This window comes from Euprymna scolopes, chromosome 40 (genome assembly GCF_053919585.1).
Source record: "Euprymna scolopes isolate OS-2025 chromosome 40, ASM5391958v1, whole genome shotgun sequence".
Taxonomy (NCBI): Eukaryota; Metazoa; Mollusca; class Cephalopoda; order Sepiida; family Sepiolidae; genus Euprymna; species Euprymna scolopes.
The window spans coordinates 25567436-25590601 of NC_136521.1; the positions used below are offsets into that span (position 1 = coordinate 25567436).

Genomic DNA, 23166 nt, shown 5'->3' on the forward strand with positions numbered 1-23166 from the left:
ACCCTTTAAAGTTGCTTTAATTAAAAAAAAATGTTTCATTAAAATTATTTATTTATTCAGAAAAAAAATTATTTTATAAAAATCCAATTTTGCTTTCATCATAAAATTGTTTTATTAAAGTTATATTTTCTTATACCAACTTTTCATTAAATGTTTTTACAATTATATTTCGATAAATTTTTATACAGTAAATGTTTTGGTTTTCAAATGGCGCTTGCCCAGTTTTGTTGGAATTTTTTTTGTACCAATAATGGTGCATCCCCCCTGTTTACATTTATTATTGTTTATCTGGTTCTTATATATGATGTTTTGTATTTTGTATCCATTATGATTTTTAGTTTCGTATATTTTCGGTTTGTACGAAACTCCCTTTAATATGGAGAAAAGAGAAATGCTAGCTCTGTAATGACGTCACGAGCTCAGCGCATATTTCGTCCTGTTTTGAAATTCTGCTGATGAGGAGAGTGAACGTGTTGTTCATTGCCCGGCACTGAAAATGGAATTTTGATGAGCCCTCCTTCAAAGTAAACCCGGCAAGAAATTAATACCCGGCTGTGACGAGACAGACTTCTGGAAATTAACCACGTGGCTGCAGTTTTGCACATATGTATTTTACAAGGAGTGGAATTTAAAGAAAATACCTTTTACGTGACAAGGTATTATGGAATTTCCTATCTGGACAAGCGACGAGGTCTTGCTCCTGTAATACATGTGTGTCTACGGTTTTCAATCAACATGGAGGGAAGGAAAATTCTAAAAGAACTTTAAACAAAAAAAAGAAAAAGGCACGTGCCTAACTGGCTTTCAATTGTGAGTACCTCCTAAAATTAATTTCATATGTGAGTGTGATTAGGAGATACTACTATTTTGTATATTCTTGTTGTATTCGTTAATGGATACACCCAACTTCTTTATAAGAACCAGTGTTGTTATTTTTTCATTACATATTACTTTTTTCATATGTTACCTTGGCGTTTAAGTTTAATGCCCGCAAAGGGAAAAATTTGCAACTTATTGTAAATAAAGTTTCTTCTTCGTTTCAAAGCAAGACATTTATATTTCATTCTTTACCCCCTCCCCTCTTTTGTTTCATGCTTTTTTTTTTCAGCTTAGTTACTTTAGCGTCGAATTTATCTGGAAGCAAGATAAATTCCGACAGTTTAGACAATTATGAATATGTCATTTTCATTTTCTGTTTTTAATAATAAAAATATGTTTCAGGAAAAACATTCCCGTTTTCATTAATTAAATCGAAACATTTTCAATTTCAATAAGTACGGATATGTTCTCTTTCACTTTCTTTATTTACTTTTTTTCATAATTCTTTCCGGAAGTAATCAATATCTAGTTTCATTTTTTTTATTTATTTCTAACTTCGGTCATAGTTTAAAATACTGATTTCTCCCTCGGATTTTAACGACAGGTGCGCGAAAAAAAATGGCGTCTCTATTTTCGGCGATAAACTGTAGAAGTACTGTCTCGGGAATTATTAAATAAAACAAAAAAAACTGATTTTTACAGTGAAATTAATTTTTTCATTTACACGCCACGTGCATACAACTTAATTATATTTTCAGTTCTAATTTTTTAAGTAATGTACAGTGTAATTAAAAAATAATTTAACAAAATCTTCAAATTTATCAAAAACGTCTGATAGAACATAAACAAAAAAAATGCACATTTTTACGTGAAATTAATTTTTTTATTTACACATGAGTCATGTGTAAAATATAAGTTTTAAGTTACGTACAAGTCATGTGTGTGTCACATGACTTGTAACTTAAAACTTAGCTATATTTTATTAATTTTTTTTTTAAAGAAATGTAACTATACAGTCTAATAATAAAAAATAATTTAACAAAATGTTAGATATATCAAAAACGCCCGATAGAACATAAGACAAATAAGTAAACAAAAAAATGAGGCACGTTTTTTTTTTTAAATGAAAAAAAAAATTTTTGGTCACAGTCACACGCAACTAAAAAAGTTTTTTTGGTTTAAAATGTACCCAATTTAATTTTTAAAAGATAATTTAACAATGCTAAAGTTTATCCAACCGAAAGAAGATAAAGCAAAGAACATATGAAAGTTTGAAAGAAGATATAGAAAATAAACAACTGACATTTTTTATATTATAAATTTTCATTTCTTTTTTTTTTTTTTTTTTTTTTTTACATAGGCATAACCACTTATCAAAGCCCAGAGACCAGTCGAGGATAAGGGTTTATTCACGTGCTTGTCGCACTAAAAATATTATTTTAAACAATACCTTTCTATAACTTTTAAATAAACAAAAACAAATCCATAGTGAAACAAGTTGTTTGTTTACGTTTTCGTTCGGTCGTGCTGACAGTTGATTTTCGTGATGATACTTCTTACTTCGGTCATTTGACATTAAGTTGTAAATCTCGATGTGTAGGTACATTCACTTTTATTAGTGGCGCTCCTTGATTTATGAGCCTAGTAATATGACACCAACAGATTATTACAGAGGAGATATTTCTCTACAAAATGGTGCGATTTTCGGAATTTTTTCAATTGAATTTCTTTCATATTTCTTTCACTGAAGTTTTCAAGTTGGATTTTTTTATGGAAAACAACTTAAAACCCTTTTTTAAGCTCACCATATTGATAAGTGACCTTTTTTCTTTAAAATGGTACTATTTTTTTATACATAGAAACTCACAATATCGCGCGCACCAAATTTGAAAAACACACACTAAAATGATAAGTCGAGATAAAAGAAGAGTAAACAGGAATGCCTTTCATAAAAGTTTTATCAACTTAAAATTATACACGTGTTTTCGAGAAATCAATATGGCGGAATCCATAATTCCGGCCAAGGGGAATAACTATGATCCTTTATTTCCGGAAGAGTCAAAGCAATTTATTCTAACATTTTCCCCTTCAACAATAATTAAGTCTGGAATTACAGAAGTTAAATTTAATCTGTTCAGTACTAGGTTAAGAAGTCCTTATATTTACTTGGAAATCGTCACATTCCGGACGATCTCCGCACTGAATTACAGGGATTTTGGTCCTCAGCATCTACATCTTGGGGAGCATGGATATTTTCAGGATCAGGTAAGGGATTCTTCTCCTTCACGTAGGTATTGTCTTCATCAGTTGGCAGTTCTTTAGGGGCTTCAGGGCTTGCAGGATTGTTTTCATTGTGTTGGTCTTCTCGATTTAAGGAGTTAGGAGCCAAGTTTCGCACATTGACAGTAGTTTCCGCACCATAGGGTAGTTGTACATGAACATAGTAGGGGTTGATGTCTAATAGGGTAGCAGGGATTACCGGAGGATCGAGCTTACTAGACTTAGTATGGTTTCTAACATATATTGGGTCTGGTTTTGCTCAAGTGGGAACAGAAGTTCCGGAGAAAGATTTACGACTATATTTGAACATTCAGTCATGAGGAGTCGTATTAGTGGCAGTTTCATGTTGCTAGAGTGTAAGGTCGTTTGGATGGCCTTCCATAAAGTTCCATTGAGTTTCTCAACTTGCCCATTACCCTCAGGGTGGTATCTACTTGTTTTAGAGGTGGCGATACCTTTGCCACGTAAGTAATCTTTGATTTCTCCTGCAAAGAAGTCAGTAACCCGGTCAGTGTATATCATATCGGGCATACCAAAAATTGAAAATAATTGGTTTAGGCAGTGGATCACGGTTTTGCTAGTCATATCCTTATAGGGGAAGACAAAGGGAAAACAAGTATATTTATCAATTATAGTGAGTAAATATTTGTTACCACGCACAGAAGTAGGTAAAGGGCCTTTAAAGTTGATATTTAATCGCTGGAAAAGTAGTATAACCTGTATGAGTGTTCCTTTGTTACAACTGGCAAATTTAGGTTTCAGATACTGACAGGAGGAGCACGAGCCTGTTATATTTTTATATTATTCGCGTGACACCAAGATGGCATAGTGTAACATGCAAGTCGCGGAGGTCTTGCAAAGTGTGCGTTAATGCAGAGATGCGAGAAAATGTGTCAGCAGCTGTATTCTCCGTTCCTGGACGGTAAACAATACTGAATTTGAATTGTGACAGTTCAATCCGCCAATGACATATCTTATCATTTTTAATTTTAAATTTCCTCTTATTATCAAACATAAAACTGATGCTCTTTTGATCTGTAATAACTTTGAAATGTCTCCCGAGTAGGAAATATCGCCACTTTCGTAGAACTTTGACAATCGCAGCAGCTTCTTTTTTAACAGCATGATGTCTAATCTCATTCGGGTTTAGTGTCCGAGAAAAGAATGCAACAGGTCTACCCTGTTGGTTTAGAGTAGTAGCAATGCAGTAATTACTGGCATCAGTTTCTACTACAAATTCTTTATCCGGGTCAACAGTTATAAGGGTAGCATTTCTTAAGTCGGTCTTCAGCATCTGGAAAGAATTTAGAATAGACGGGGGCAGTGGAAACTCCTTGTTTTGGTTGAGAGGCAGTATCTTATCAGAAAAGTTTCGAATGAATTTACTATAGTAAGACAACATACCAATTATTCGTTTTGCGACTAGATATTTAGAGGTGGTGGCATTTCAAGGAGTAGTTTTAGCCTCAGGTAATCAGAAGCAATTTGGTTGTTCTGGATTGTGTACCCAAGAAGTGTGATAGAAGTAGTAGAAATAATGCTCTTACTTTGGTTGAGTGTGATGTTGTATCTTTTTGCTACATTATAAAACCTTTGAAGGTTATAGTCATGCTCTTTTTGATCCTTTCCGCATATTGTGACATTATCTACATACACAAAAGTGTCTGTTAATTTTTCTTTTCTACAATTCCATCGATGCATCTTTGAAAGGCACTTACTCCGCTAGTGACGCCAAAAGGGATACAAGTAAATTGGTAAAGTTTTCCATTTACTTCAAATGCTGTGTATTTCCGATCGGTGTGACTAATTGGGATTTGATGGTAAGCAGACTTCAGGTCGAGTGTTGTAAAAACGTTGTATCGAACTATGTCATCAATCATTTTATTAATGTTCGGCATGGGATAGGCATCCAGTTCTGTAAATCTATTTATGGTGCCACTGTAGTCGACCACCATTCTTTTTTTTTTTTGATTCTCGTTAGAGGTCACTAAAACTTGGGCTTGCCAAGGAGATATAGAGGGTTTTATTATGCCCTCCCTCAACTTTCTGGCAGTTTCCTCTCTAATAAATGTGTTGTCAGTAAATGAGTGACGACGAGATTTGGTGGCAATAGGGGTCGTCCTTGTAGAAAGATGAGAGAAAAGGGGAGGAGAAACTCTTACCCATTGCTCTGATAACAAGTTCTTCCCCCGGGACCGTCGAATTTCAGGGTCACAGTTTTATATTGTTTTAGGAGGTCTTTTCCGATAATCATATCAATGAACAGATCCTTAATTACTTCCACTGTCATGGCGTGGTGGTTTTTACTGTTTAGGGAGATGTCAACAATAGTTTCGCTGATGATTTTGGCATGATGATTAGGGTCTGCCAATGCTATGGTTTTCTGTTTGGGAATAATAAAAAGCTTCAGCTTTCTTGCTGTATTTTTGCTGATAAACGTCCCCACGCTGCCGGAGCCTACCATAGCGTTCACTACTTGCCCATTTATTTTGCATTTCATGTCTTTGGCACTCGTTCCTAGTCAGGAGAGATTGGAGGGGTCCGGGTCGTATAACACAGCAGCAGTGGAGGAGGAAGATTTACATACCTTCGCCCAATGGCCATTTTTCTTACATTTCCTACACTTGTAGAGTTGAGAATGGTTTTTTGAGTATGCGCCGATGAATAGACAAGGAGGAGATGCCACTAATGAAATGGATATATTGCTTTTTGTTCTCCTCAGCGCTTACTGCTTGAAATTCGCAAGATTTGGCAAGTACTTCCAGTTGTTGCATGAAATCATCGATAATTTGTGCCGGTTTCTGTTCATTCATCAGAAGTTGATGTCGGTTAAATATAACGTTTGCCGGTTTTATGTAAACAGCGTCTAGCATTTCTATGGCACCATTGTAATCTGTAACATCGCTTATTATTTCAAATATTGTCGCTTAGACTGAATTAATCAAGGCAAAGAGATTTTGTGCATTATTTTCTATTTCCCCCGTTGTTTAAAGTGCGTAAGTAATACTCGAACGTCAATTTCCAGTGTTTATAGATTTTTTCTGAATTCAGAGCTGTTGGTTCTACAGGAATGCCTTTCATAAAGGTTTTATCAACTTAAAAGTATACACATGTTTTCGAGAAATCAATATGGCGGAATCCTTAATTCTAGCCAAGGGGAATAACTACGATCCCTTATTTCTGGAAAAGTCAAAGCAATTTATTCTAACACCAACATATTTTTTTTGTGTAAAAAATAAAGCCGCGTTCATCACAATTAGTGACATAACTTGAAGTAACCTTACTACAGTAAAGATACTATATTGTGTTATGTCGCCAATCATTTTATTGATGTTAGGCATAGGATAAACATCCAGTTCCATGTTATGGTATTACTGTAGTCAACGAACGTTCTTTTTTTTGAGATTTTTGTTGGAGGTCACCAGAACTTGAGCTCGCCAAGGAAACAATGAGGGCTCAATTATGCCTTCTCTCAACATTCTAGCATTCCTCCATTATGTATTTGTTGTCAGCAATCATGTGATGACGTGATTTAGTGGCAATAGCAGTTGTACATGAAGAAAAGTGAGAAAAGAGAGGAGGGGGAGGGATGTGTATAGATGGAAAAGAGTTATTCTTGTTAATAGCTCCAATAATGAGTTCATACTCAGGACCGTCGAATTTTAGAGTCACTCTTTTGTATTTTTTTAGGATATCTTTCCTGATAATTATCTTGATAATGAGATCCTTAATAACTTCCTCTGTCATGCTGGGATGGGTCTTATTTTTTAGTGCAATGTCTACAAGTGTTTCGCCAATAATTTTGGCATGTTGATTAGGGTCTGCGAAAGCTATAGTTTCTTTTAAGAATCGTGAAGCGTTTCAGTTGTTTTTTTGCAGTATTTTTGCTGATAAATGTTCCCACATTACCAGAATTTACCATTGCATTCACAGTATGTCCATTTATTTTACATTTAATGAACGTAATTTCTTGCTTCTGCCCCTAGTCAGGCAAGTCTAGGTGGAGGTGAGTTAGGGTCATATAATACAGCAGCAGTAAAAGGGGAAAATTTACATACCTTAGCTTAATATCCATTTTTTTTTTACATTTCCTACACTCGGCATTACGTGCTGGACATAGCAGTCGCAGATGCTGTGAGTTCCTAAGAAGAAGCAAACTCTTTTAGGTTGAGTATTTTCCTGTATAGAGGCTAAGTGTGCGTCTTCCAAAGGAATTACAGTAGCTTTATTGATGTTAGCGTTTCAAATGTACTGCCTTTTGTTTTCTTCAGCGGTTACAGCTTGAAAATTGCACGACTTTGCAAATATTTTCAGCTGTTGCATGAATGCTTCAATAGTTTGAGTTGGTTGCTGTGTGTTTGTCAGTAGTTGGTGTCTATTGTACACAACGTTTGTTGGTTTAATATAAACAGCATTGAGGGCTATTGTATGGCATTACTCATTATTTCGTAGGCAGTGGCTGAAATGTTGTTTTCCATTTCACCATTGTTGATAATCATTAAGTAGTGCTTGTATAATTTGAAGTCGTATGAATCGTTCAAGGCACATTTTTAGTCCATTTTTTGTTTTGTTAGTTAATAAAAATGTAATGAACTGAAAAGAATATCTGAGAAGGGAGAAGAGACTGGTAAACCGTTGATATAGGTTTTATGAACTAACAAAGAATACACGTGCTGTGATTCGTGTACAGTGTTGTAATGATGAAAGATTATCCCCCTTGGCCGGAAGAAGCTCTATGTCATTTTATCACCGCTAGGGGTCCTTGGAAGGGATAAAGCCAAGGGGACAAGGATAATTAAAAACTATAACACAGAAAACTTAATGGATTTTTCACTGTACTGTTGCCTTCAAATGCCAATAGAATTATGTATATTTCCATGTGCAAATTCTTTTTCTGAAACAAAACATGGCAATTTAATCACATACAGAAATGTATGGAATTATTTAGTGAAATTTAGGGATGAAGCAATGTTTATTATTAATTTCATATTTTTCTTCTTATCATGCAGATATCTACTGTTAAAAAATTCTCTTTCTGGATAAAAGTAAGCTTAGTAGAAAATGCTGCGTGAAATAAAAATTTATCTTAGTTTCAACTCACTAACATACATGCTTAAAAATTGCACATTCATAGATAAACAACAAAAAATTGCATTGGCCTTTTTATTTTTATCAGATATAGGGAGTTTGTGAAATAACTTCAATGAGTTTAGTTAAGGAAAGGGAAAGTTAAACAGATAAGTCATGCTGTGGCTAAAAGGCAGGCACCCTTTTTGTGCAGCAGGATTTCCCCACATTAAAAGCTGATTTTGTGTCTAACTTTGCCCTCATGGAGAGGCAAGTAAATAGGAACACCACAACAGCCATCATTGACAATGCATATCAACCAAATGTCTCCTGACACTTTGTTTTTAATACCTTCAGTTGTTGGGTGCCTCAAAACGCCAAGAACCAAAAACATCTGACTGATATTGGAAAAGGGATGTGGGTGGATCTGTTGATAGAATATCACAAATAATTTTTTTTTTCTTTTTCTATTTGTTTTCGTCGAATCTTATCTCTCATGAGAAAGAAACACAACAGTTGTTAAGAATCCATTATACATAGTAGACGTTCTGCCCACTAACTTGATTTTTGTTTTTTAAATGCTGTAATAAAAACCATTTGTTTACTATTTTGTCAAGTTTTCAATTTAAAATTACTTTTTTGAAGTGAAGATAATTGTTTGCAGAGAATTAATGATGCCATACTATGATTGCATTTTTACTTGTTCAACCAAGTAACAAAACATAGCTTTTGAGGATCTAAAACAATCCAAGCTCAAGAAACAATGGTCAACCACTGCTTGAAATGGTAATATCAATCATGCTGAAGTTGGAGTTATTGAACTTGATGGCCTTCTTCTATATATTTAGTTATATCCCTTGTCTTGGGTGGATATTCAATATGGCGTCCAGCCAACAGTAACGTTGTGGGAAGTACTAAGTGAACTAACATTGGTAGCAGAGCATATTCTTTCATGTGACAGATATTATATCTGTTCAACTTACATTGAAACACAATTGAAAGAAAGATGGCGTCATTTACGAAACAGCCACCAATTTTGCAGAGTGAAGAAATGTACAATGAGTGGAAACAAGACATAAGTATATGGCTTATCTTCACAGATTTGACTAAGGAAAAACAAGCCCCAGTAGTATTTTTGTCATTGCCACAAAACATACAAGAATGAATTTGACACTTAGGCATCACAGATATTGGTTGAACTGATGGATTAAAAATAATTACAGACAAATTGGACGAGATATATTTAATGATGAAAACACAATGACATACATGTTATTCAAGGAATTATACTCTTACAAAAGAACTGGAATAAACCTAAATGACTTTTTGGTGCATTATGAATTCTTGCACCAGAAATTACGTAAATACAAAATTTCTCTGCTGGAAGGAATTCAAGCATTTTTTGTTTTAAATGCAGCAAATGCATCGGAAGAAAACAAAAAATTATCAAGGACAACATTTAGAAGTTTAACTTATGCAGCAATGAAGAATGCTTTAAAAAAAGTGTTTTTTTTTATATTTCTTCATTGGAATGCAAAACGGTTCCTGCTATCAAAGAAGAAATTGAAACTGTAAATTTCAATTTGAACAGAAGTAAAAGGGAACAAAAATTCTATCAAGGAAACAAAACAAATCCAATGAACAGACAAGATAGGACAGTGCGTTGTTTCAAATGTGGATCTATTAGGCATTTTGCCAGAGACTGTAATGGTTTTAGTCCTAAAAATATTAACACTGTTGTGGATTCAAACCGTGTACAATTCTCATTAATTAATTCCGAGTCCTGTTATTAAACATTGATAAATGATTCTAATATAAAAATGTTCAATCTTGTAAAAGACACACTGGGTATGGCAGTGTTGGATTCTGCCTTTTCTAGAACTGTTACTGGAGAACTTTGGTTTAATGGTTTTTTTTGGTACATTAAATGGCCGAGATAAGCAGTTAGTGAAGACTTTTAAATCCAACAGGATATTTTGTTTTGGTGGTGGAGAAGACAATTAAAGCAGTTAAATTTCCGGTAACTATAGGAGGCATAAAAGCTGTCAGAGCAAACAGAGGCTGACATTGTCAAAAAAGATTTACCCTTGTTATCAATGAGAACTGCTGGCATGATACTAGATTTTAAAAGTGACAGGTGTAAGATTTTAGGCAGATATATAAAATTGCAAAAGACAACCTCTGGACATTATAGTCTTCCATTGACAAATATGCTTTTGCAGGCTGAAAAGTCAAACTTTTTTACATTGTGAAGCTTTAAAATATACTCTAGAATGGAGAAAAGAAAAAAAAGCTGAGAAATTACATAAACAGTTTGCTCATGCATCAAAAGAGAAATTGGTATGATAAGGAGTTTCTGACTCTTATTAAGGATGTCTATGATTTGTGTTCAGTTTGTTTAAGGCTTAGAAGACTCCCTCTTCATCCAGTAGTGGGATTGGCTCTTGGAAACCAGTTTAATGACACTGTATGTATGGACTTAAAAGAATTCAGGCATAACCAATACTGAATTTTACACCTAATTGACGCATCCACTGTCAGGATGATTAAAACTAAGAAGAGTGAAGAAATTATTCACAACATATTTTTAATATGGATAGCATATTTTAGAGTTTCAAAACGCTTCTTGAATGATAATGGGGGAGAATTTAATAATGATAATTACAGAGATGAATGAAAATCGAAATATTAACATCTACACTACAACCACTGAAAGTCCATTCAGTAATGGCACTGTGACATGTCACAAGTAATGAGTGAAAACAAGGAAAGATTATGAGTACACAACTAAAATCAACTGAACATTATGGTCATTGGCGGAATATACAACCATATGCAGAAAATGAAAGTCTAGTGTGTATCTATTGTTGGTCAGTAGCAAGAACTTCCCCAAGTAACAGGAGATAATGATGAAGAACCTGTTATTTTCCTCACAACTGAACAGGAAGAAGCAAAAAATGTAATTGATGCAAAGGAGAAAGAAATAAAAATCATGAAAACTCATGAAGTGTATGAATTAAGAATTGGCAGGTGGAGACCCTTTGATTTCACCTCAGCATTTTTGCAAGGTGATATGCTAGGAAAAGACAGATTTAAAAAGACTAACAGGTCAAAATGTGGAAGCTGAAAAGATGTGTTTATGGATTGAATGATGCGCCCTGTTCATGGTACAAGAGCGTTACTCAGGAATTAACTAAACTAAAAGGAATGTAAGTGCATATGACAATGCACTGTTTGTTTGGCATGATTTATCCGAGAACTTGATGGGTATTCTGGCAATGCATGTGGATGGTTTTATATTTTGTGGAAATGATTATTTTAAAAAAATATTAGTTCAGAATTAACAAAAATATTCATGTTTGGAATGCGTGAAAGCGGAACATTCAAATTTCTGGGATTGTGCATTAGACAAACGGAAGATGGGATTATTATACACCAAAACAATTATGTGTCATCTATTTCTCTCATAGCTATAAAGAAAGGAAGATCCTTAAGGAAAAATAATGAGCTGAGTGAAGAGGAAAAGACAGATTTAAAAAGACTAAATGATGTCAAATGATGTGGGTATCTACCCAGACTCAACCTGATGTATCATTTGATGTGTGTAGGATGAGCAAAGCCAGAAAATCACCTAAAGTGAAGTTACTTTTTGAAGCCAACAAGTCACTGTTAATAGTGACTTGTTGGCTTCAAAAAGTAACTTCCAGATTCCATATCCATTCAAAGACAGATTCCATATCCTTTCCACAGCTGGGAAATCCTTGAGTGTGGTTTGCTATTCTGATGCTACCTATACCAGCTTGGAGGATGGTTCCTCACAGGGTGGATTTATCATCTTTGTTTTTGGTAAGACGAATAGACTGGCTCCTATATGCTGGTCATCAAAAAAGCTTGACTGAGTAACAAAGAGCCCATTGGCATCCAAGACTCTTGCACTCAGTGAAAGCTGTTGATGCAGGTGTATTGATAGCTGTTATGCTGCAAGAAATTTTCAGACTACCCAAGTTGCCTGAAACAGACAATGCATCTTTAAAATCATCAAATCTTGTGACTGACGTTTGAGAGTTGATGTGACCAGAGTAATGGAAATGGAAGAAATCCAAATTAAATGAATCAGGGACAGGAACAGGTCACAAACTGTTTGACAAAGATGGGAGCCTCTATTGAAATTTTAAGTATTGTGTTAATAAGCTGTTTTCTTTGGGGTTTTTTCTTTTTCTTTTTGTTGGAACTTTGATTTACACATGACACCAGAAGACGCTAGCAATGTTAAAGTTATAGTTATCAAACTTGGTTGGCTTCTTCTATATATTTAGTTATTTCTCTTGTCTCAAGAAAATAATTAATATGGCGTCTGGCCAACAGTAACATGTTTATACTATGTTGAGGGAAGTACTAAGTGAACTAACAAATCATACTCTGAAATGTTATGCCAGGATGATAAGAGATTAAATGATGTACTGGAAGTCTTCATATTACATCAAGACTTTTCTGGAAAAGGACACTGATTGGATCATCTGTTTCTAATGAGTCTGTGAAAATTATGGTGAATGAACTTTGTGAATATTTCACTACCAATTGATGGATGCCTTCAAGACAAAAATATGAAAGAAGAAAACAAACCCCTCAAAAATGGAATCTGGAGAAAGGAGAAAAAAACAAAACAAAATGTCACATGAGAATAGAGTGAAAGATTTTACAAATTTATTTCAAACGGTCGAGAGGTTTTTTGACTTGCTTTTTGCTGCTTTCTCTTTTCTCCTAAACACTGAAAGTGGTTTCAATGGGCAGATTTTTACTTACTTGTATGTGACAGGATATATATAATATGCAATATTTTTGGTATCCCTGTGAGAGTATAGTGAAAAAAAATTGGAAGGTTCTATTTATAAACATGGGTGATAAGACATCAAATGGAACCATGCTCTGATTGATTGATTGATTGATTGATTGGTTTTACGGCATATCAACCTATGTGGTCATTTAATGCCGGAGTCCTTTTTCTTTTTTCTTTTTTTAAAACTTTTTTTTTATTGGGGGGGGGGTGACTTTTTCAGCCTTTCCTCCCTTTTTTTATAAAATTGAACTAAGAAATTAAATGTTGCATTTATACATGGATGTGTATATTTGGGTGACTTTAAATTTCCTTAAATTTTCTTATATAAATTTACTTTCCTTAGGTATGCTAGAATATTTGCTGAGTTGACCTTTTCAAAAAGGTCTTCCATATTGCTTTCTGTATAATATAATTTTCTAGTTGGGGCAAGGTCATCACACCCAACTAGGATATATTTTACTGTGAGTGTCTCCTGGCAGAACCATGCTCTGATATCAGTCAGTCAGAAACCGGAATCATTCCATGAAATATAAGAATTTTAGCACATAACTTTTAGTCTTCACACGAGAAGGAATTTGTCTTAGGATTTCTTCGGATTAGCTATCTACTGGAAACTTTATTCTTTGTCTTTGTCTGCAAGCTTTTACAATTCAAAGCTTCTCTAGATTTATACTGCCATTTTGTTTGGAACAACATTTATCTTTTCTTTTAAAGCTAAAATGACATACAACTCCGAATACGTATTCACTGGTTTTTATTATAAAGTGGAGTATTCATACTAAAATGCTTTTTAGTTTAAAAATTCTTAAGAGGTTCTTATTCATAGTGGAGTGGTTGTAAAATTCATGTTTTTATTTTGTTTTCAGTTACTCCTTTGATTTATCGAGATTAAAGAAAGAAAGAAAATGGCTGAAAAGTGTCCTGACTTAAATGTGACTGTTTCTATGTTAGAAACACTCAAGATGCGTTATACGACAGACTCAACAGATGAGCAAGAGAATAATAATTGTGAGATTATTTTGGCTAAACCACGGAATATTTATCACACAGGTAAGTAAATATAAATATCAATCCTACAAGCATAACAGATTTTGATAGAAGGATTACATTACATTATATGTATTTCTCCATCTCTCCTAAACACAAACTCAATCTAATAATACTAAATTCAGTAACAATAGTGTTATGGACACTTATTCATTCACAATGGTCTCTTCTAATCATTATAAAAACCCTGAGTCTAATACTCTTGTGGGGAATCATCACTACAAACTGTAGCAGAATTAGCAGTAACCAAAATGAGAAATAGAGAGCTTACCTCGGATATGTCTGTTTTGGGCTGAGCGAAAGAGAGAGTTCCAAGATGGCGTCCATGGGCTTTTATTAGCGTTTACCCAATGTAATTATCGTTGAATCACGTCTGCTCTCGCGCAATTATGCAAATATGCCGTTCCTGGCCGCTATAAAGGCAGGACACTGGAAAGGAGAGGGGGCGTTCTGCAGATTGTGTGTAGGTGATTCTGGCGAGTAGATTGTGCTTGTTACGACCCACGTGTCTGCGAGAAGCGAGTTTTTGTTCCGTCTGTTTTTAGTTGTATTTTTTTTTTTGTTTCAAGCTATTTCGGTCCGATTATGGCGAAGGTGCGGAGCAGCGATATTATCAAGCCATTCTCTGGCAAGGGAGACGTTGTAGCGTGGTTGAAAAAAGTGAGACTTGTCGCACAACTTCAGCAGGTGGATGATGTAGTGAGTCTGCTACCTTTATATCTGGAAGTTGATGCACTGGCCCTCTACATGGAAATGGAGGAGGACGATCAAAGAGAAATAGACCAGATTGAGGCCTGATTAAAGGAGGCATTTACCGATGACGCGTTTGCAGCATACAGAAAAATAACTATGGTTAGATGGGCTGGCGAACGTGTGGATGTTTACGCCAACAAAATCAAGCAGTTGGTTGGATTGGCCAGATTTACAGGAGATGGCTTAGAGAGACTCACAAAATTGACTTTCGTCACTGGGTTCCCTGACGCTATCTCAATTGCTCTTCAACAGGTGCCGAACATCAAAGTCCTGACCATGGGGGAAGTAATGTCGAGAGCAAGAATTTTGACGACGACTGGGGAACACAATCAGGACGTGGTTGCGGCCACACGCTTACCCAACAACCACAGGGCCCGGAATATTCCTGTTAGTGTGACCTGTTTCAAGTGCAATACAAAAGGCCACTTTGCAAAGGACTGTTGAAAATGTGGAACACGTTGTTACCGTTGCGGTGAGAGTGGACACTGGGCTCGGAATTGCTCGGGAAACGAGCACGGGGAGGAGGCATCAGCGCCAGTCTCCTTCCCCACCAAGATGCGAGCATGACGCTCCCGGTGATAAGCATCCACGTTGACGGGACGCGATGTTTGGTGCTTATTGATACAGGATGTTCTAGGACTATTTTACATGCAGACCGGTGTCGGTCTTGGAGAAAAACGAACATAGATGTCAAAACGATTGGTGGAATGTCCCATGCGTGCTGCGGTGTTGGAGCAGTCTCTGTGTCCACTGACGAAGGTGTGTCTGCCAGAATCGATGTGTTCGTGGTGCGTGGCAAACTGCTGGGGTTTGACTTACTTCTAGGGTTCAACGCCATAAAAGCTCTGGGCGGTGTCGTTGTCAACCCTACAGGATCAGTGTGGCTGGGCGACAGGAAAAATATTAAATGCGCAGCCATTTCTATTAATGAACCAGATTTCACCGCCACCTTTGATCATTAAAACCGAACGTGGACCGCATCGTGGAAGTGGTCTGAGGACCACCCCCCTGAAAGACTACACAATCGAGTGTCAGAATACCCAGTGCCGGCAGAAATCCGTGAAGAATACATGCAGGAGCTCCGCACCTGGATAGATAATGATTGGCTCGTGCCGTACCCAGAGGATGAATTGGGACCTCCCAAAGGCCTAATTCCCCTGATGGCTGTGATGCAGCAGAACAAAGCCAAAGTGCGCCCGGTAATGGACTACCGGGAGCTAAATCATTACGTAGACGCGTTTACGGCCAACGCAGATGTTTGTGCGGCTAAGCTGCGCAAATGGAGACAAAAAGGTGCTAACGTGTCTCTACTGGACCTCAGGAGAGCATACCTACAAGTCCGGGTCCATGAGACACTGTGGCCATACCAGACTGGAAATCGATGGGAAAAAATATTGCCTGACTCGTCTGGGGGTTCGGTTTGAATGTGGCTCCCCTGATCATGAGAGCAATTGTCAGCGAAGTATTGTCTCAGGAAGAAGTTGTAAGCCGCACAGCACCTGCTTACATCGATGACATTTTTGTCAACGAGGACGTGGTGCCCGCGACCCATGTAAGAGAACACCTAGTGCAGTTCAGGTTGGAGTGCAAGAACCCGGGGCAGTTGAAGGATGGTGCACGGGTGCTGGGATTGGCGGTCTGGATGGAACACAGTGAACTACGGTGGAAGTGAGGAAATGCAATTCCAGAGGCTCCCAGCATTGTTACGCGATGAACAATGTTTTCCCTGTGTGGTCGACTTGTCGGGCACTTTCCGGTGTGCGGTTGGCTTCATGTGGTTTGTGGAATACTTAGAAGGAGAGTAAGTTCGGTAACAAAGGGCTAGGATGATGAAGCAAGGGACGCCGTACTGCATCGTATGATGTTTGAAACCTTGGAATCCGTGCAGCGGAACGATCCGGTCCGGGAAAATTGGTGTGTGGATGGCAAAGAGCTGAATGTATGGGTCGATGCTAGCTCCCTAGCTATTGGTGCAGCCTTGGAGATGCGCAAAACTGTGTTGGAGGATGCATGTTGGCTGCGACCTGAAGGTGACTCTCAACATATCAACTTAGCCGAGCTGGATGCCGTATTGAGAGATATCAATTTGGCTCTCCAGTGGCAGAGCAAAGTGCTACACATAAAGACAGATTCTGTCTGCGTATACCATTGGGTCTCGGATGCGCTAACTGGAAAGAATAGACCACTAAGGTGGGGAACTATTCTTCAGAATTACAATTTCAAGTTAGAGTATTTCTCCTCCAAGACATATGAATGGATTTTCAAAGTTGGTTCCGAGACAGTTTGAACTTCTTGAGGATTCAGTAATTGCTTCCTTACATATTGATAGTGAAATTAAAACTATGATATGCAATACTATCAGAGACCTTCGAGTCACTCTACATAAAATTAAATGCGAAGCACAAAAAGATGAATTTATTAGTGCTACAAAACAGAAAATCATAAATAAAGACCAGCAAATACAGGACAGTTTTTCTATGTGTGATGACATTCTACTATACAGTGAGATGGTCATCAGACCAAAATCATTACAAAAAAAGATAATTAACAACTTCCATATGGGTCACCAAGGAATAAACAGAATGAAGAGCCTCATGTGTAGTTACATATATTGGTTCAAGATGGATAAAGACATGGTTGACTCATACAAAAGCACTTCTAATCACTTTTAAACCATGGCCCAAAACAAACCAAACTTCGTCTAGAATTCATATAGATTTTGTAGGGCCACTGAAGGATTGATATTACCTAATTGTGGTGGACAACTACACAAAATGGCCAGAAGAGTTCAGATGTAAGAAACCCACTAAAGGGGTTGTTATTAATTTTTTCTATGATTTGTCCAATTTGGAGTTGCCTACTGCTTAGTAAGTGACAATGGGACTCAATTTACGTCCACAAACACCAAGGATTTCTATGAGATTTTCCAAATTAAACATGTCACAACTCCCCAGTACCATTTGCAATCAAATGGGCAGGGGCATGCTTCATCGACACTTTGAAATGAGCACTGAAAAAAGCATATGGCATACCTACAGAAACGACACTGTAACAGGTATTACCTTAATATACCATCAGCAGTATCCCCAGTGGAGACTATGTTCCAGTGAAAAATAAGACCCGTCTTTGAAAAACTGTTGCCAAAGCAAACAAAACTGAGAAAAATCTCTATTGTGCCTAAGAAATGCTATGATGCAGGAGAAAAAGTTTTCTACAAAACTTACAAAAACAACATGTCTTTCTCGGAAGTGAGCACAGTAGACAAAAGAATCGGAAATATGGTGTACATCATTCAGAGTCTTATGTTCATGCATAAAAGACACTTTAACCAAATATGAAAGCGTCTGTTGGATAATTCCATCTATATATCTTGTGAAGAAGAATAAGCCACTTTCGACATGAAACCACCTCAAGCAGCTCCAGGATACCACCGATCAGGAAAGAAAAGGAAGTTCATGGATCTTTTAACTATCGATCCAAAAAGGAAAAGGTGACAATGAGGTGTAAAGGCTTGGGAGGCGGGTGTTATGGGGATTTACTCATACCCATTCACTTGTAATAGGCTCTTTTGATAAAAACAATAATAGACTCTTCTAATAAAAAATCTGGAGTTTAATACTCCCATGGGAAATTATCGTGATCTAACATGAGACTACAAATTGTCTAACAATTGGAAAATGCCAACAATCTTTTCTGTATATTCACTTTCTTGTACAATATATTCTTTTCTACCTAAACCCATTGTCTGAGCCTTTCTTTATGACTCTTTCCTAGGGCCACAACAAATAGCAAATATGAAAGAAGTAAATAGACCCCTCCCCAAAGAATAATTCATACATGTTTAAAGTTTCTGCTTTCTTCCTCAACAGCTAGCACTTGGTACCATAAAAAGCAATAGTAACAGTTTGAAACATATACATTTTATTCTAATTGTCATTTATTGTGTTTCAGATATCCATATGTCCATCCTATGTAACCAATTAAGTATAACAGACCAAAGAAAATTAGAATTCTCAAAGCTTCTGATGCACTATATTGTAAGTTAATCAAGAGCGAATTGCTACAAAAAGGTTCCACTTTTTGCTGTTAATCAAATGATTGTATGCAATCATTTGATTAACAGCAAAAGGAAAAATAATCAATATTGTCTTGCCTAGGCCCATCAGCAACCTCTGAAAACGGTCTTAACTATTAATAAAGTTGTTTACTTATAACTTATGTCTGTATACAAATACTTTCAATTGTAGTTGCTTTTTCATTGGGTGGTTGTGTGAGCTATGGATGAAAGAGAGCCAGGCAGATTATGTTATCATCGAACATATCTTGCAAGTACATAATAGTAATCTTAGCTTTTACATAATAGTAATCTTAGCTTTTACATAATAGTAATCTTAGCTTTTACATAATAGTAATCTTAGCTTTTACATAATAGTAATCTTAGCTTTTACATAATAGTAATCTTAGCTTTTACATAATAGTAATCTTAGCTTTTACATAATAGTAATCTTAGCTTTGCGCAAACATTTTTTTTTTTTACATGCTTTAGTTCACATGCACTCTTTTCATGTCAAAAACACAGAGTATATAACAAGGACAGCATCATACTGAAACAACTTTTCTATTTACCTGATCTTGTTTTTGTGACTTTTTTCCCTAAACTCTAATGAACCTGTTTTAACAGGGTGGAGGCCATCAAGAAGATTGTAATACTGAAACTGAAGAGCATCTGAAAAGAGTCCTTTTAACAATGCATAGAAACATAAGGAAAAAACAGATTGGAAAATTCATTAGACTCGATGGAGGGGAAACCATGAAGTTTATTGTTCATGACATCTATTACATTTTAGACATAACTTGAATGATTAAAAAATTGTAATATTTATTAAAAATCTTTATTTTTATCAGTTTATAATGTGATATAGGTACAGTTCTGGTAATCAGTAGAACCCCGAGAGCAAAGCTGAAAGAGGAAAGTGAGCACCAGGATTGGTTCCTCTCTGGTCAGGGAGAGGCTCGAAGATAACACTAACACTTAAAACTTATTACAGTTTTAAAGTTAAAGAAGGAATAGGCATGGTTACAGTCATTATGATATAGAAATACAAAACCTAAGTCTATACTCAGAAAAGGCAAAATATTACTAACTAGTCTTAATTTCTGCAAATCATATTGACTACAAACAAAAATAAATAAAAGTAAGCTAAACAATTTGATAAATATTTTGATTTGGAATGTTTAAGTTCATTTAGGACAAAATTTAAACTAAAAAATACTTTAAAAAAAAATACTTCAGAGAAACAAGAAGTTCCGTTACTTTCCATTTCCAAATATTGTTTTCTGAAACTGAAATTTCTTGTCTTAAATGACACACAAATATCGTGGTCTGCTCTTCATCAGTTTTTGTTAATCTGTCCAAAGTAAGTGAAAATAGATTTGACAGTTTTCATAGTACAAAAGTTTTTACACCACTGCTTCCCAAAAATTACACATACTAATGGAATCATTAATAAAATTTACAAAGCATACTTATGTTCCCAGATGAAGTTCAAGCTCATGATCTTTGTATGTATGGCATGCAAACCGATTGAGCTATTGAGGTAATTAGGAAATGGTGAACTACATACAGCAAAACAGGCAGCTGCTGTTTTGGCTAGAGTTCTGTCTTTTTTCTTTTCTATCTCTCTCTTGGCTCCCCCTCTCTCTCTTAATCAAATGTTGGTCAGCTGCTTATCAAAAAGGGAGGAGAAGAGAGAACCAATGAATAGCCAATGAAAATGGTTGAAGTATAATTTACTACTAGGAAATTTCAAAAGGAATAGTTGTTATTAAATTTGTTCTCAGTGTTATGGGTGACAGTAAGAGGACTTCTGAGTGTGAGGATAAAAGCTCTTCTGTCTTTCTTTATTTATGACTAAGCAAAAATAAAATATTGGTTGGGATTAAATATTAAAATCAATTGGAAATGTAATCTTTAATTCTTTTCCAGATTCTCTGAAAATTCCCTGTTCTGTGAACCTCGATGCCTTGGATATTACTCATGCTGGTGATTTTGTAGAAATGTGTGAATTGTGTTCACATATTAATGAGCTTTCATTGTCATCAAACAAAATTTATTCACTAAAAGAGGTACATTTTTTATTATCAATTTTTAGCTTGTTATAAAAATTTAATATTATTTGGGATGTAAAGGTTGTTTATAGAATGTTATCTTCATCATTCTCATCATCATATTCGGTTTTATATTCATTTTACATGCTAGTATGAGTTGGACAGCTTTTAAAAATTGGCTTAAAAATAACCCGTCTACCAGGCCTTTATTTATTCCTTTGTCTTTCAAGGCCATTCTTATAACGTCCTTCCAGGTTTTCCTTGGCCTTCTCCTACGAACTGACCCTACTACCTCAACTGTTCTACATTTACTCACCCTATTCTCATTCATTCTTTCAATGTGCCCATCAAAACCTGTTCATCACATATCTCTAGTGTTCAGATTTAATCTTCCTCTGAGGTTATAAGATCAAAAACTGTCTTTAAGACTAACTTTAAACATCCATTTTGCATATCATTTCCCTTAATATAATGCATGTTGTTAACCTTCAGTGGACAGGTTTCACTTCAATACATCATCACATTGCATGTATGTGCCTAATAGGCACTTCTCTTGCTCAACAGTGGTAACACTCTGACAGAAGTTCCATGAATTTACACACTCTACTTCTTTCTCTTGCAATCACACGAGAATCTTCATCACCCTTGGTTACATTTGCTTCAATGGCATAACCAAGGTAACAAACCTTCTGAACAACCTCAATCGCTTTGCTGTCCTAATATACTTTCTTCGTCCATCTTCCTTGTTTTACACTTCTTGCACATAAACTGGTTAACCACTCTCAACCTATTAGTAATTACACTACTTCTTGCATACACAATGTTTACAAGTATCACATGATAAATTTATGATCTTTTTTCTTGCCAGGTAATCTCTATTATGGCAGCTACACCAAAACTGGAGTTCCTGAATCTAAAATCCAATCCTTTACAAAGTGACTTGATCTTTTATAATCAGGAAGATGAACTCAACACGTCCAATGCCAATTCATCAGAGAAACAAGAAGTTCCGTTACTTTCCATTTCCAAATATTGTTTTCTGAAACTGAAATTTCTTGTCTTAAATGACACACAAATATCGTGGTCTGCTCTTCATCAGTTTTTGTTAATCTGTCCAAAGTAAGTGAAAATAGATTTGACAGTTTTCATAGTACAAAAGTTTTTACACCACTGCTTCCCAAAAATTACACATACTAATGGAATCATTAATAAAATTTACAATCCTTTTTGCAATTCAACGATATTATGCACAAATAAACTTCAGTCTATGCTTGATTTATTCACCAAATTTCAATCCTAAATCTCCAATAGTCTTTTCTATTGCATATCATGTTCATATGACAGCTTCTCACTTTTACAGTCCTTTGCATTTAGTGTTGATTATTGGAGAACAGATATGGCAATGGTGCATTATATGGCCCTTCACATTCGCAAAAAACTTTTGATTGCCTCACTCCCATTCTCAAGTGGCTGAGTGTCCCCCCACTGGACCCAGGATGCTTCTGAGCCAGGAAAGTCAGCTGCAATCTGACCTATTTCTGAAATATTTTTAAGGGCTTGGCATGGCCTAGGAAATATCTCCTTGATTTCAGTCATTAGTGCATTGATTTATATCTATGAAAGATAGTGTTTATCACTAGTAGCCTTTGTGATCTCCATTCAGTTGGTAACTTTCCGCCTCACATCTGTAGGGGCAATGCAGGTTGTTTAAGTTGGTAGGTTTCAGGCAATCAGTGATCATGCACTCCTTGACATGCAGAGATATCAATAGGAGGTGCAACCCAGAATATGGGCTTCACACTCACCAAATCTTACACCCTGATTTTTATCTATGAGGTTATCCTGAAGATAATATCTATCAAAACAATCCTTATACAATTCCTGAACTGAAAAGGCTCATCGCAGTCACAAACAGAGCATTGCTAAGAGAGGAAATTGTCAGAGTTATTGACAATTTTGCACATCATATCCAGGTGTTTCTATTATTGAACAGTGATAAAACAAATATTCTTTGACATTCATGACTTAAACTTAGTGGACAAATCAGGCATATACTGAGGTTTATTTATATGAAATATGGTTAATTGCAATAAAGATTGTGAATTTTATTAACAATTCTATTAGTGCTTTTTTTTAGGTTCTCTATGTAATATAATAATTTTTACTGCAGTAATATATTTTTAAAATTAAGTGTAAAAATATTTCCAGGTACAATGGATTATACTGTATTATTGATGTGGGATGATCAGTTAGGA

At 35.8% G+C, this 23166-nt stretch overlaps 1 protein-coding gene across 3 annotated transcripts in view; it reads left to right on the forward strand.

Moving 5' to 3' along the window:
- The window catches only part of LOC145265436 (tubulin-specific chaperone cofactor E-like protein), a 156595-nt gene that overhangs the window by 116213 nt on the left and 17216 nt on the right, over positions 1-23166 (forward strand). For all 3 annotated transcript variants that reach the window (XM_080121274.1, XM_080121275.1, XM_080121276.1), the window contains 3 exons: positions 13870-14053; positions 20790-20929; positions 21780-22030. In XM_080121274.1, the coding sequence (XP_079977400.1) occupies positions 13909-14053; positions 20790-20929; positions 21780-22030 (536 nt within the window). In that variant the 5' untranslated portion in view covers positions 13870-13908. The remainder of the gene's footprint in view (positions 1-13869; positions 14054-20789; positions 20930-21779; positions 22031-23166) is intronic.